Genomic DNA, 15,976 nt, shown 5'->3' on the forward strand with positions numbered 1-15,976 from the left:
TGAAGCATGGGAGCCTGCGCTTCGTTTTTCTTCATAATTTTGGCAGGATTCGCAACCTCATTGTGCTTTCTGCCAAAAGTATTAAAACAAATGCTTTTTTTGGCCTTGGGGGTCCTTGTGGGAACCCCTGAGCAGGCCTAGGGGGTCAGGGTGTTTCTACCCTGCCCCCTTTTCTTGTTTTTTAACCTCTTTTTCACTGTTTTCTTCTGACTCAGTTCTACCGAGACACAAGAAGGCTGCCAACACTTCCTGGTTTGCAGTGTGGGCAGCCAATTAGAATGATGCTCGTGGTCGGGATGGTTCGCGAACCCACCGCTGCCCCAGATATCAAAACTTTTTCTATTTCTAATTTCTCAGGAACTACTTGAACGGATTTACACCATTTTACAAAAAGGGCTTTTTCAGAACCAAGATCTACCTTTTTGCCAAATTGGGTGCTATTCCGTTCACCAGTTCAGACTGTAGCTTTGTCTATAGTTTCCTATGGAAAATTACATGGGGAAAATGCATTTGGGACCCCCCTTTTTTCTCAACCACCGCTTGACGAATCACCACGAATCTTGCAAGACAGGAGCTGACCGGAGCAGGTCACTAGTTTCGAAAATGTTGCAAATATTCACCAACCGGGGCCAGAGTTACTGGGAAAAGAAAAAACAATTTTCCTATGGAAACTAGGTCCTAACTATGCCTACCTACTGGTGACCACCAGTAGGTAATATATATATAACTATATATATATATATATATATATATATATATATTTATATATATATATATATATATATATATATATATATATATATATATATATATATATATATATATATATATATATATATATATTACCTACTGGCTATCGCCAGTAGGTAGTTAAAGTTAGGACCTAGTTTTCATAGGAAATCGGCAACATTCTAATTGGAATAACTTTCGCGCTGGTCGACGAATACACGCAAAATTCTCCATGAAAATGGCCTGCTCCGCTCTGCTCCTTCCCTGAAAGTTTCAGGGTGATTTGTGAAGCAAGGCCGAGAAAAAAGGGGGGTCACCAAACATGTTTAATCCATGCAATTTTCCATAGGGACCTTTATGGCGGGCTACAGCACGAACTGCTGAACGGAATTATACCAAATTTGCCAAACAGGTAGAGTTTGGTTCGCAGATTATGCTTTTAGTTAAATGATGTAAATCCATTCAGTAGTTTCTGGGAAAATCTAAAGTAAAATCATAGATATATCTATAGACGAAGTACCGTATGATTACTCTCCGCGGATAGTGTGCCTACCATTTCGAGCATGACCTTCATGCTAATTGGCTGTCAACTGTCTGTCAACACTCCAAACCAGGAAGTTTTGGCAGCCATTTTGACTGGAGTCAAGCTATCCTGGCTGAAGACGGCTGATAGCCAGAAACTGGTCCTAGGATGCTTGATTCCGGTCCAAGAAAGACATGTCTTGGCAGTTCGGGCTGGACTGTTCCCATGAGGCACAGGGTCAAGGCTGATTTGCATATGGCCATGTCTGAACTGGGGTGGTGCTGAGTGCAAAAAACTATGGATTCATGCCCAGATTTCTGTACTGGGGTAAATGTATGACATTGTTCTGCATTCTGTCCATAAACTGTTGTTTTTGCATTTTTCACCCCGAGTAGATGGGTATGCTCAGACATGAGTCCCATGCTCTCCAGACTATTGGAGTCAAGCTATCCCGGCTGAAGATGGCTGATAGCCAGAAACCGGTCCTAGGATGCTTGATTCTGGTCCAGGAAAGACATGTCTTGGCAGTTCGGGCTGGACTGTTCCCATGAGGCACAGGGTCAAGGCTGATTTGCATATGGCCATGTCTGAACTGGGGTGGTGTGGAGTGCAAAAAAGATGGATTTAGGCCCAGATCTCTGTACTGGGCTGAATGTATGACATTGTTCTGCATTCTGTCCATCAACTGTTGTTTTTGCATTTGTCACCCCAAGTGGGATAGGTATGCTCAGACGTGAGTCCCATGCTCTCCACAACACTGGAGTCAAGCTATCCTGGCTGAAGACGGCTGATAGCCAGAAACTGGTCCTAGGATGCTTGATTCCGGTCCAAGAAAGACATGTCTTGGCAGTTCGGGCTGGACTGTTCCCATGAGGCATAGGGTCAAGGCTGATTTGCATATGGCCATGTCTGAACTGGGGTGGTGCTGAGTGCAAAAAACTATGGATTCATGCCCAGATTTCTGTACTGGGGTGAATGTATGACATTGTTCTGCATTCTGTCCATAAACTGTTGTTTTTGCATTTTTCACCCCGAGTAGGATGGGTATGCTCAGACATGAGTCCCATGCTCTCCAAACCACTGGAGTCAAGCTATCCCGGCTGAAGACGGCTGATAGCCAGAAACCGGTCCTAAGATGCTTGATTTTGGTCCAGGAAAGACATGTCTTGGCAGTTCGGGCTGGACTGTTACCATGAGGCACAGGGTCAAGGCTGATTTGCATATGGCCATGTCTGAACTAAGCATGGGCGGAAAATCCGTTTCGCTCGCGGGTTTTGCGGATTTTCGGTAAATTCGCAATCCGCGAGATTCGCAAATCTCCCGCAAAATCCGCAAATCCGCGAGCAGCGGATTTTGCTCGCACTGCTCGCACTGTTCGCGTGAGTTCGCGGCTTCCCAGTACAACTTCGCGCCCCGCGAATAAGTGCAAAATTGCAGAAATACGATCTTAGCAAAACTGAAACTACTTACCAGGTTCAAAAGTTCAGGCTCATCATTAGTAGCCATTTCCTGTAGTGCTTCCTGAGGGGCCCCTCCAGAGTTCAGTTGCCAGTTGCAACTATTATGTGACCCTGCTCTGAACCTCAGAATAGTTACACATATGCCACAAAGGTCCTGAATTACAGCTAAGGGAGACAAGCAGGAGCCAAGCTGGAAGTTCAAATCCATTAATCAGCCCCTAATTCATTATTGTCAGTTGGGGCAGGGCAGGTGTTGTAACTAATTTTGCAACAATGAAAGCACTTAGCAAGTGCAAAAGATCACTAATCAGGAAGCACTAAGGAAGCAGGTGCCAGCTAAAAAAATATTCTGTGACACATTAATCAGCCCCAAATTAATTCAGGTCACTTGAGGCAGGGAAGGTGTGCTTGCGTTGCCACAATAATGTACACTGCCTGGACAACCAGAGGGTGCTGTGATGAAACTGAGGGTGGCATGGGTGGGCCAGAGGGTGGCATGAGTAGTCAGAGAGTGGCAGTGGTGACAGAGAGTGGCAGTGATGAAGAAGAGTGTCCCAAACAGGCTGGACACGTAGAAACAACAAGTTCGCGAAACTTGCGACCCAACAGGTAAGTTCGCAATTTGCGAAATTGTACAAAACCCTCGCGAACTGGCGGAAACCCGCGCAAACACAGAAAAAAAAAAAATTGCGAGAATTTGCGGATTTTGCGGATTGCGAGTTCGCAAATCCTCAAAATTCGCGAACGCGAGATTCGCAAAATTCGCCCATGCTTAGTCTGAACTGGGGTGGTGTGGAGTGCAAAAAAGATGGATTTAGGCCCAGATCTCTGTACTGGGCTGAATGTATGACATTGTTCTGCATTCTGTCCATCAACTGTTGTTTTTGCATTTGTCACCCCGAGTGGGATAGGTATGCTCAGACGTGAGTCCCATGCTCTCCACAACACTGGAGTCAAGCTATCCTGGCTGAAGATGGCTCATAGCCAGAAACCGGTCCTAGGATGCTTGATTCCGGTCCAGGAAAGACATGTCTTGGTAGTTCGGGCTGGACTGTTTCCTTGAGGCACAGGGTCAAGGCTGATTTGCATATGGCCATGTCTGAGCTGGGGTGGTGTGGAGTACAAAAAAACAATGGATTTAGGCCCAGATCTCAGTACTGGGAAGAATGTATGACATTGTTCTGCATTCTGTCCATCAACTGTTGTATTTGCATTTGTCACCCCGAGTGGGATGGGTATGCTCAGAAATGAGTCCCATGCTCTCCACAACACTGGAGTCAAGCTATCCTGGCTGAAGACGGATGATAGCCAGAAACCAGTCCTAGGATGCTTGATTCCGGTCCAGGAAAGGCATGTCTTGGCAGTTTGGGCTGGACTGTTCCCATTAAGGAACAGGGTCAAAGCTGATTTGCATATGACCATGTCTGAACTGGGGTGGTGTGGGGTACAAAAAAACTGTGGATTTAGGCCCAGATCTCTGTACTTAGGTGAACGTATGACATTGTTCTGAATTCTGTCAATCAACTGTTGTTTTTGCATTTGTCACCCGAGTGGGATGGGTATGCTCAGACGTGAGTCCCATGCTCTCCACACCACAGGAGTCAAGCTATCCTGGCTGAAGACGGCTGATAGCCAGAAACCGTTCCTAGGATGCTTGATTCGGGTCCAGGAAATACATGTCTTGGCAGTTCAGGCTGGACTGATCCCATGAGGCAGAGGGTCAAGGCTTATTTGCATATGGCCATGTCTGAACTGGGGTGGTGTGGATTGCAAAAAAAATGAAGGATTTAGGCACGGATCTCTGTACTGGGGTGAATGTATGACATTGTTCTGCATTCTATCCATCAAATGTTATTTTTGCATTTGTCACCCGAGTGGGATGGGGATGCTCAGACGTGAGTCCCATGCTCTCCACACCACTGGAGTCAAGCTGTCTTGGCTGAAGACGGCTGATAGCCAGAAACCGGTCCTAGGATGCTTGATTCCGGTCCAGGAAAGACATGTCTTGGCAGTTCAGGCTGGACTGTTCCCATGAGGCACAGGGTCAAGGCTGATTTTCATATGGCCATGTCTGAACTGGGGTGGTGTGGAGTGCAAAAAAACTATGTATTTAGGCCCAGATCTCTGTACTGGGGTGTACGTATGACATTGTTCTGCATTCTGTCCATCAACTGTTGTTTTTGCATTTGTCACCTGAGTGGGATGGGTATGCTCAGACGTGAGTCCCATGCTCTCCATACCACTGGAGTCAAGCTATCCTGGCTGAAGACGGCTGATAGCCAGAAACCAGTCCTAGGATGCTTGATTCCGGTCCAGGAAATACATGTCTTGGCAGTTCAGGCTGGACTGTTCCCAGGAGGCACAGGGTCAAGGCTTATTTGCATATGGCCATGTCTGAACTGGGGTGGTGTGGAGTGCAAAAAAACAAAGGATGTAGGCACGGATATCTGTACTGGGGTGAATGTATGACATTGTTCTGCATTCTGTCCATCAACTATTGCTTTTGCATTGGTCACCCCGAGTGGGATGGGTATGCCCAGACGTCAGTCTCATGCTCTCCACACCACTTGAGTCAAGCTATCCTGGCTGAAGACGTCTGATAGCCAGAAATCGGTCCTAGAATGCTTGATGTCGGTCCAGGAAAGACATGTCTTGGCAGTTCGGGCTGGGCAGTTCCCATGAGACACAGGGTCAAGGCTGATTTGCATATGGCCATGTCTGAACTAGGGTGTTGTGGAGTGCAAAAAAACGATGGATTTAGGATCAGATGTCTGTACTGGGGTGAATGTATGACATTTTTCTGCATTCTGTCCATCAACTGTTGTTTTTGCGGTAGAGCCAAGGCACAAGAAAGCAGTGAAAGAAACGCAAAAAACACACAGTCGCAGTATACGCGTAAGGTACCCGTATGCTGTGAAAAAGAAGAAAAAAAACGAAGCCTGCTTTATTATTAATTAGCCTTCGGGGGGCCAAATCCGGGGGGAATGTTTTTATTTATAATGAGTGGCCCAGAGGGGGACCCACTCCTCTTGGCCGAAATCCTCTGTAATGAGATAACTAGACAAGAGGCACACCCTTCTCGTACATCATGGCCAAGACATGGAAAGAACTCCCCCATAGCATCAGATGAACACCCACACTGAAAGCATTCAGGAAGAGCCATAACACTTGCCTTTTCGAATGATGAAAGCTGCACAAATCCCCCCCACATACTCCCCCAGCGCCTGGAAACCCTTACAGGTGAATAGTCGTCTTACAATGCTTCACTACTAATCCAAAAGAGATGTTTAAAGTTTCTGTTTTTAACATACGAGTAGATATGTTTGCAAGAGGCAATTGTTGAAGATGACTTGCTTTGGCAAGACCCCGAAAGGCTTCTTCCAGAATAAGTACACACTTCACTGCAAGACCTCATTTAATGATTATCCAGGCTCCGACGCCTAAACACATCAGAAATCATCCCTCATCACTTTCTCTTCTTTTTAGTGTAATGTGTGTGGCAGACTGCGTGACCCAATGTTCAGAGCCCTCGAAGGCCCTGGAGACTGCCACGCCCCAAGACCAGCTTCTGCAGTATCCCGGAGCCGCGCAGCCCCCTTCCCAACATTTAAAAGCCCCGGTGGGAGGTGTAAATGAATCAAGACTGAATATGTTGGTACAGCCCACTGTGCTTATGCTACCAGGAAAACACAACAACAGTATATGGCCCAGATTTCCATTGTAGTGATTTCTTAGTTCCAGGTCTAGTTGTCAGATCGGCACACACAGTCCCTCATGGCTGGTATACACCCACACCACACCCATCCAGCGCATCCGTTACTACACACATGACCCTATCTATAAAAAAGACCGCCTGTACAATGCCCCGACGTTCCCGCTGACTCCTTGTGTCCTTCTGGAGCATTGCGTTTACACATGGGGAGATGCTAAGTTGCATGTGGAAATGCAATCTTCTTTGGATTTTAAGAGTGAGAACAGATTTCACTGCTGTGTCTTTCAAAGTTCAAACTAAGTTTGGTATGGGAGAACGGGAGCAGCAAGACTTTCGCCCTCTCATAGCAAATAGCAGTTTCCCGGGGTAGGCACCCCGGGACACTGCAGGAACTGGCGTGGTGGTCTACAGGGCTCTCGAGGGTACTAGGCAGAGGGCCACCGAAGCCCCTGTCACACAATACAGAAATCTCCGGGGGGTGGTTGTTCCCAGGGTTTGAGGTCCACACAGTTTTATTTTGTGGGGGGGACTTGGACGTGCAAGTGGCGCAAGGTCATTGTAAATGTGGTGCACAGTGTTTTGTTTTAATTTGCTTTTCTTTCTGTCTTGTAGAGGATCCAGGGTAAATATAACGTTTTTTGTACAGCCGGTACCTTTCAACGCTACTCTCAAATGGCTTTCTGCCTGTTACCATAGTAACAGTTCATGGAACACTTGCGTGAGCACAGAGGTTAGAAGTTCACCACAATATGTTGCTAATTGAAATAGTTACTGTGCTGGAGATTTTTATTTTTTTTCATAGGAACCGTTAGTAGTAGAAGAAGCCAGGTGAAAAGTGTTGTTAGCGATTCCTTCCTGTTCGGGGAGTATTAGGGTAACATGCTCCAAGCGGGACTTTACGAAGCCTAATGTTTATTGGCTGTGAAGTATTAAAAGTATGAGTTTTGGCAGTTATTCCTTCCTCCTGTGAGGAACAACATGGACATTTTATTGGCTAAAGTGTTCCGAGCACAAGTTTGCTCCAAATTGGGTGGGAACGGTTCACTGTTGTCAGTGATATTGTGACAAATTTCCAAAGGAGTATGGGAAAAGAAAGTAGTAGAGGACAGGTTAGGAACACTAATAACTCTGTACAGTGCCCATAAAGTGGTGGAGAGGGATTATGAGGGAAAAAATATCAGTTAAGTGAGCTATATACTTCTTTTTTGTGCTACATTTTGTAAAAGTGTTGCCCCACATTCTTGATGATGTAAGAGGGCATCAGTTACTTTTAGATAAAGTAGTAAAGAACTGCTAAAACAAACACTCCTGCACTACATTATCTGAGATCAAGTTAAATACAAGTGACTTCATATTACATAGAAATGTATGCATTATTACTTTTTACATTTGTATTCTGTACAATTCAGGAACGTGCTGTCGTAGTGCTTAGAGGTTGCAGACTGTTCCGCTAACAAATCACATACTCACTAAAGAATATATAGGATGATACTCTTATAATATACAGTACAGGTCCTATATATTCTTTAGGGAGAAGGTGAATAGGAACCGCAAATAAGAATAGAAATTAGAAAATAACATTTAGAAATGTAGGGTTTATTAAATATTTAAAGTAACAAAGTATGCTTGATAGCTATATTTTTTTGAAAAGCAGTTTCGTATAATATGTTTCTTGAAAAAAATATCTGATCAAGTACTTTTTAATATTTGAAAGTTATATTACAGATGGCGCTGAAAAATCTTCCATTCCTCTTCTGTAGCAATAGGACAATCTATTATAATATAACGATTGATACCATTGTTACAGTAAAAAGAAAAGGAAAATAAAGTTATCTATTTAACAGAACATCCTTAATGAAATACTTTTGAGCGGTAATTATTTACTGAACTTCTTTTCTCCGGGATGTGAAAAAGTTTGATATTTGCGGAGACGGGTCATAAACTCCTCTGAGATCATGACGGTGAGAATTATGATATGTATATATTCTCACAGCACATGATCACAAGGGGGAAACAGACTGAAAACTGGAAGCCGGTAACGTTGCTTACATATCATTACTCTTTGTGACGACGGATCATGAACTCCACTGAGATCACTATAACTGTTAATGTTATAATATACATATTAAGAATATATGATCTCTAGAAAAACACCATTACAACTAGAAGATGGTGACATTGATTGTAAATGTTTAGGGTTTGTGTCGGCGGGTCACCAACACCAAGCGAAGAACAGTGAAGTACAGTGTCAATATTATAATATAAAAAGTCACAATATATAAGCTGAAAGAAGCCAGAAAAGGAGCAATGTTTGTTGTAATCTATCTGTTTCTAAAAACAAGCTGCTGACGTTAAAGAGAAAAAGCAAAAAAACATGCAATAACATTTTTTTCTAGATATAAATGTTTAAATATTGACAAATAGCCACAAATTATAACTAACTACCATGCCTATGCCATATTGAAACAACTTACACCTCTGAATATGTTTGTTGACGCAAAAAGAGAATCCGATGCTAGAAAACGGAACCTGCAACACAGATTTACGACTCAGAATTAACTCCCGAAAACGAAACTAATTGCACAGTAGGTGTGGTTTATATAGTTTTTGGTTGTTTAGTAGTCTATGGAAGGAAGATGTGGCTCCGACTATTTAGATGGCATGTTTTGCAGTTTACACATGCTCACGTTTTAACTGTTTTACTTCTGAACCTGTTGGGAAAAGTTACAAACTGTGAAGCTGTAAAGGTTTTGATTTCGATAGTAACACGTATAAGATGTATTATTATCTACATACGTTGGGGAGTTCAAAAAGTGTTACTCGGTAAACTGTGTTCTTTGCATTTTATGATTAAAAACATCTAAGTAAGACATAAAAAAATATTGTTAACACTAGAAGAAAAAAAGGATTAATATTTGTTATTATTATGCTTCTTAATTTAAAAAAATGCTAGCAGTTGTAAATCGTAAAACTACCCTCAGAAAGGTGTGCTGGGGCTTGGGGCGTTGGAAAGATTAAGCAAGGTATTACTTACAGTGGGATAGTGGTGGGCTAAGATGCTCATAGACTATTGAATCGAACTGTGAACGGTGTTGTTGAAAGTCAGGTATTATAGGTGCTGTGTCATACGTTTACCACACTTATATGTTAATTACTGCTAAGTAAGTTGAAAATATTCTTAAATTATAAGTAGGGCTTCTTGATTTATGTTTTTACTGATGTTTACAGATAAATACAAACAGAAAATTATTTATTTTCCTCTTTGTATTTATTTTAAACTGTGCATGAATACGGAAATTGGGTTATTTTTTAAGCGTTTGTAAATGCTGTCAATGATGAGTAGTAGGGCAATAGGTCTGTTGTTCTAAAAGTAAAAGGGTCAAAACAATAAAAGACTTTTAGAAAAGATCCTTAAAAAGAAATATGTATCCTCGTGTATTATTAGTTGCACATTTTAATATGAAGATTGTGCATAGTTTATCATGTAAGAGTGTTTACATGAGTGAAAACGCTCAGTCTTTCATCCATAAGTGCATATTTATCAGTAAAATAAATGTGGAAATATACTAATTTCAGATTCAATTTTTTTACAAAATCCGAAATATAGATTTATAAACAGATATACAATTATTTACAAAAATATATGGATAAATATAGAAGGAAATTTCCAAAAATAAATGCCATAAAACCTGGAGGTATAAAGTAAAAAAACACTACTGTTAAGTTTTTCTTTTACTATAAAAAGTATACACCTGTTTTTAAATTTTATTTAAGAAACACTATAGGTCATAAACCTTTGATATTCACTGAAAAAATCATAGGTTTCAGTTACGGTAAAGTTAGAAATTATCATTTAAAAAACCTTTGAAATTCACTTAAAAAACCATAGGTTTCACACATGCTATAGTTAGCTGGACATTTCACTCATACAAAACCATTGAAATTCCCCTGTTATAGTTAGTTCAGCTAACTATAACTTGCGCGCCCACAATCCACTGCTGATGACATCACATATTACATCACTCATGACATGGTCAGTGACATCACTCATGACATCACTGATGACATCTCAAATGACATCACTGTGGGCCCCCTCCCGTGGTTGAAATAGGCCCTGGGGGATGGGGTCCCCAGGGCCAAAATAAAATAAAAAGAAGGGGAGCTACACAGCCCACCTTCTTAAAAGTTTTCTTTTAAAACTACGGGATCGGGAGGAGGCCGCGCCCCCTCCCTGCACCTCTTTGCAAACGCGCCCCCCTGGCGCGTTTGCAAAGTGGGAAGTAATTCCACTTGTGTAAAGAGGCCACGCCCCTTTTTACACATCTCTGCAATGGAGTCCCCTGGAGCATACCGGAGGTTGCTGATGGGCTAGTTGGCCCCCAGGGACCCCCTGGATTCGAGGGGAATTACTTCCCCCTCTGCAAACGCGCCATGGGGCTGCATTGCAGAGAGGTGTAAAAAGGGGCATGTCCTCATTACACCTCTCTGCAACGCAGCCCTCTTGCGCATACTGGAGGTTTCTGGTAGGCTGGTTGGCCCCCAGGGACCTCAAGTATGCAAGGGAAATTAGTTCTCCCTCTGCAAACGCACCCGGGCGCTGCGTTGCAGAGAGGTGTTTTGAGGCCATGCCCCTTTTTACACCTTTCTGTAACGCAGCCCCCTGGCACATACTGGAGGTTCCTGGTGTGCTAGTTGGCTCCCAGGGTTTGAGGTGACGTGTGCAAACACACCCTGTGGCGTGTTTTAGGTTGGGGAATATATTCCTTTTCAGGGGCTCAAAACTATTTTAGGTGTTTTTGCTAGTCTGCCTATTTGGCTGTTCCCCCCTTGCTTTCTTTTGTTTGGAGGTCCTGGCCCCAATGATTTAGTTGGGATAATCTTATTTGTGGTGGGCTTCCTAGATGTCAATGGTGTTTGCTCCTCGGAAAAAAATTCCGTTTGGGATCCTATATTCAGGTCTATAAAATTAGGCTCCCTGCTTATCTCTGCTGATTCCGCGAGTTCTTGATGTTGAGGTGGAATACCATTGTCGGTTAATTGTTCTATATCTATGCCGTGATTAGGTGGTGTGGTAGCTAGCTGGATGGACCCAGTGAAGAACGTTTATACAACAATTCTGAAGAAAGGCGCCGCTCAGTGATGGCTGTTTCACGTTCTAACACTGTAGCGGCCCTTGTTAAGAACTGGTCTAGGGTCCCCCTGACAGTCCCACCCACCAGGGATTTCCTACTATTGCTGAGCCTTGAATTCGTTTTTCTTATATATGCAGATGGTTTACAGCTTGTAATGCAAAGATGATATCCGGATACCGGGGAATGTATTAAAAACAAATATTACACAGTTCTTATAAGATCTTACAGTAGTGTCTATGTCCCGGTTAACCAATCCAAGGGAGGCGGCTCAGCCCAGCCTCGGCCAGCCCCGGATGGCCACAGACGACCCGCCATTTGCCTTGGCTTACCCCGGCGCGGCCCGCGCATGAGCCCGCGACGCGGGGGCTCTGCTCAGCTTTAAGAGCCTCCAGGTGCGGGATGGTCGATGGCGGCTTTCTGACGCTTGGGCTCCTGGGCGATGTAGTCCCCCCCTCTCCTCGACCGTGCAGGTGTAGATAGAAGCTACGGCAGCGGGGGGAGACACGAGACCCAAGCCAGGCACTGTAGTGGCAGCAGGGGAGCAGTGCAGAAACGAGGATGGCGACAACAGGTACTTTTCAAATTTGCCCCAGAAAATTAAGGTCGGCAGAGCACCCGCTCCACCGGGGCTCTGCTCAGCTTTAAGCGCCTCCGGGCGCGGGATAGTCGATGGCGGCTTCCTGCCGCTTGGGCTCCTGGGCGATGGAGTCCCACCCCTCTCCGGGGCCGTGCAGGTGTAGATAGAAGCTACAGTAGTGGGGGAGACACGAGACCCAAGCCAGGCGCTGTAGTGGCAGCAGGGGAGCAGCGCAGAAACGAGGATGGCGACAACAGGTACTTTTCAAATATGCCCCCGAGAATTAAGGTCAGCAGAGCACCCCTGGGTGACACATTTCGTGACAAATTGAGTTGGAATCCCCTCGTTGATATTTTAGCGCTGAAACATGCTCAGCTATCTGGTGCCCTGATTAAGGAGCACAAGTTGTCTCTAACCAAGCCTATTGCCCCTATTGTTAAAATCGGGAAACATCCTTTACCACGCGGATTTTACTCCCCAAGGCTTTAACAACGTGTCCATTACAACGCAAGTCGTAACCATGACTTGCGCTGGAGGGCGCTAGAGGATTAAGAATAGTATATTTACTATTCCAACACCTTCCCTAGTGTCCACAGGGACTGCTGTTAGAACAGTAAATTATACTATTCTCAATCCGCGATCCCAACGCAAGTCGTGGTAACAACTTGCGTTGTAAGGAACGTGTTGTTAAAGCACGCGTTGTGACGGTACGCGTCGTACCGTCATACATCCCTTAAAATATTTACGGCTAAAATCTGCCCAGCCATCCTATATGGTGCCGAAATTTGTGGTTTCAGTAATTTATCCTCAATTTCCACAGCTCAGAATAAAGTTATGAGATCAATAGTGGGTCTGCCCCAATCATCCCCTCGAATACCTTTGCTTTTTAATCTCGGTTACCAGCCACTTGAAGACGTTACACACTATAGACCGCTGGCATTCTGGAGGCACCTCTGGATTACTCCAGAGCTCCACCTGTATGCCAGGGTGCTGTTGGAAGTAAAGGGGCTAAGCCGCACATATAAGATCCCATGGTTGACTGGTATTAAATCCATGTTGACTGATATGTGGATGAGGAATCTTTGGGATCACCCAGAGACTGTGGAATTTCTATCAAAAAGGTCTTATAGAGCAGCGTACTGGGAGTTGATCAAAGTCGGGATGAACCCCTTTTGGAAGGCTATTGGGATATTATAACGAAGCAACATGATCGTAAACCTTACCATCAATTTAGGGTAGGAACACTACTGCTATGTTGGCTAACAAGCAAATGGAACCCTGCTATTAGAAATAAGTGCTTTTTTTGTTAAGACCATATAGAAAATACTGATCATTTTTTATTTGCATGCCCTGTTTATCACAAACCGAGGAGCACCTGGTTGAAACCAGTATGGCTGCCCATGGGAACTAGATCAGCGATGGTTGCAAAGAGAATATTGAAATCTGATACCTCCAACCTCGCTGTAATAGGAGTAGCTAAGTTTTTGAGGTGGGCATGGGTACTACGTGATATAAATGGGGAGGCCAAATAGCTATGTAAAGTTTTAAGCTGGGCACATGAAATTAGGGGTTGGAGTTGGTAACATTTAAAGAATTCATGACTATGATATTAATTGATGTTCAAAGTCTTTATGCTGGTTTATATATATTTTTTTTTTTTTAGAACTGGTTTTAAAATGTAAATATATATGTATCTATTTATTAACTGTGTTGGCGTAATAGCTGTAAGTTTTAGATCTCTGATTATTTTTGGTGTATTTTTTTTACGGATGTAATATGTAATAATTTGATAATCACTGTCTTTTATGATGAAGAATCGCAATAAAGACTCAATGAATGAATGAATGAATGGTTATGAGCCAATTTAATATGTTTAGAAGAGAGAAAATGGTGAAAGGTGATTTATTAGTAGGTCCAGGCAGGTACCTACAGCTAGTAATAACACCATAAATCACAAATAAGGCCTACTCAAGACTCAATAAATTAATTATTGCTTTTTCATTGGTAGCTTGGCTCATAAGCAGTCAGGGTTAACTTAGGAGGCAGGTGTGTAAAGCATTTAATATCACCAAAAATAAGTAAGACACAACACAGAATAAAAATCCAACAATATATAAAAACAGGAAACATTTTTACCTTTAAAATGACACTAAAATGACAAGATCAAATATAAACATGGGCTTTCTAGTGCTTAACCCCTTCGATGCGGCCGCGATTCCCCTGGTGTGCTGTAAACAGCACGAACAGGGGCGGGCCGTGAAGAACCCCAGCCGTCATGAGCACACGAGCACCGTAGTGCATGACGGCTGGGGTTCGTCATCAGCACCGAAGGGGTTAAAAGCATAAAGCGCCAATTGTGGGACATCAGATCGTGGGTGACCGGGACCAAGTTAAAGTTTCAGGCTGACCACAATAGAGCGCCAGTTGGATACGTTAGGGTGGTTGGAGCAGGTCAAAATTTTACCTTTGCACTAAGTAACTTTTTTAGTCCACAAGGTTAAAATGATTGCCTAAAGTCTGTTCAAGTTTCTTATTAATTATCGCTAATTTGTGGTTCCTGAATCATGTGTGGAGTTAATTTGGTGTTCGGCCTACATATTTTTTTTACAGCTTTTGCGTTTGTACTGAATAACATAAATGATAATGCTAATAGTTCGGTGTTAAGTCTTGGTATAGCTGATTCATGTAGTGTGTTTTTCTTCTTTCACCAACAGGTCTGAGAGGCTTAATGATTGCTGTCTTGATAGCTGCCCTTATGAGTTCACTCACATCCATCTTCAACAGTAGTAGCACTCTCTTCACTCTTGACATTTGGCAGAGGATACGCAGGAATGCATCTGAGCAGGAGCTGATGATAGTTGGCAGGTTGTTATGCTTTCATATGAAATTGTGATTCCTAAGTTCTCCCTTAAGTTTAGGCATATTGTTGTTCAGCAACTCAAAGGATAAAGTGACTTTATGTACAGAATATTTTGTTTCTTCATTAATTAACTTACATGGCACAGAGAACATCACTGTGGTCTGCTTCTATGCAACTTGTGCATTCTCCCTGTCCCTTTATACCAACTTTATTGCATATGTGCACTGTCAGTTACCCGCCGGTGGTGATCATTAATAACCGAAGGTAGACATAGAATCACACATGTCAGGATGGAAACAACTTAATATTCTGAGCCATACGAGCATGAGTAGGCGCCAGGAGGAGTCGCGATAACTTGGAAAACTTCCATTCGGGCCTCGGGTATGTGCTCCATGAAGTAACTTCCGTAACTGATTCAAGTTTTCAGCGGTCTTAAAATTCCGAGACCACTGTTCATGGTAAAACTGTGAGTTTTTTAAATACGACCATAGGTTAGGGTCTCAAACTGTTGCCTTGGGCTCCTTCCATTCCAAAGACAAACCAGTCTCCTCAGGTGTCCCACAGGGGTCCATCCTGAGCCCTCTCCTTTTTAACATTTACCTTATCCCCCTTCTGTCCCTAATCGAATCATTCGGCATACCTGTCACCTCGTATGCCGATGATACACAGCTCATTGTGCCACTAGAGGATAACTCCACTGAAGCAGAACTCAATCTTAAACACTGCTTGACCGAAGTCTTCCTATGGATGGACAACAATCACTTGAAAAGTAACTCGGGAAAAACGGAGATCCTCCCGATCGGAAAAAACACCTCCTTCTGCCCAGCACTCTGGTGGCCAGACAATTCAGTCGCTCCCCCTCAGACAGTGTCATCGGCCAGGAATCTTGGCGTAATTTTTGATTCCGACCTCTCTTTTGATCAGCATGCTAGAACCGTCGCTGGCAAATGCTTCGGAATGATCAAATCCATCAGAAAGTTCTT

At 43.5% G+C, this 15,976-nt stretch overlaps 1 protein-coding gene across 1 annotated transcript in view; it reads left to right on the forward strand.

The window, feature by feature from the left end:
* The window catches only part of LOC147747155 (sodium/glucose cotransporter 4-like), a 447,273-nt gene that overhangs the window by 248,165 nt on the left and 183,132 nt on the right, over nucleotides 1–15,976 (forward strand). The window contains exon 10 of the mRNA XM_086952401.1: nucleotides 14,848–14,998. Coding sequence (XP_086808527.1) covers nucleotides 14,848–14,998 — 151 coding nt within the window. The remainder of the gene's footprint in view (nucleotides 1–14,847; nucleotides 14,999–15,976) is intronic.

This window comes from Lissotriton vulgaris, chromosome 1_1, assembly GCF_964263255.1.
Source record: "Lissotriton vulgaris chromosome 1_1, aLisVul1.2, whole genome shotgun sequence".
Classification (NCBI taxonomy): domain Eukaryota; kingdom Metazoa; phylum Chordata; class Amphibia; order Caudata; family Salamandridae; genus Lissotriton; species Lissotriton vulgaris.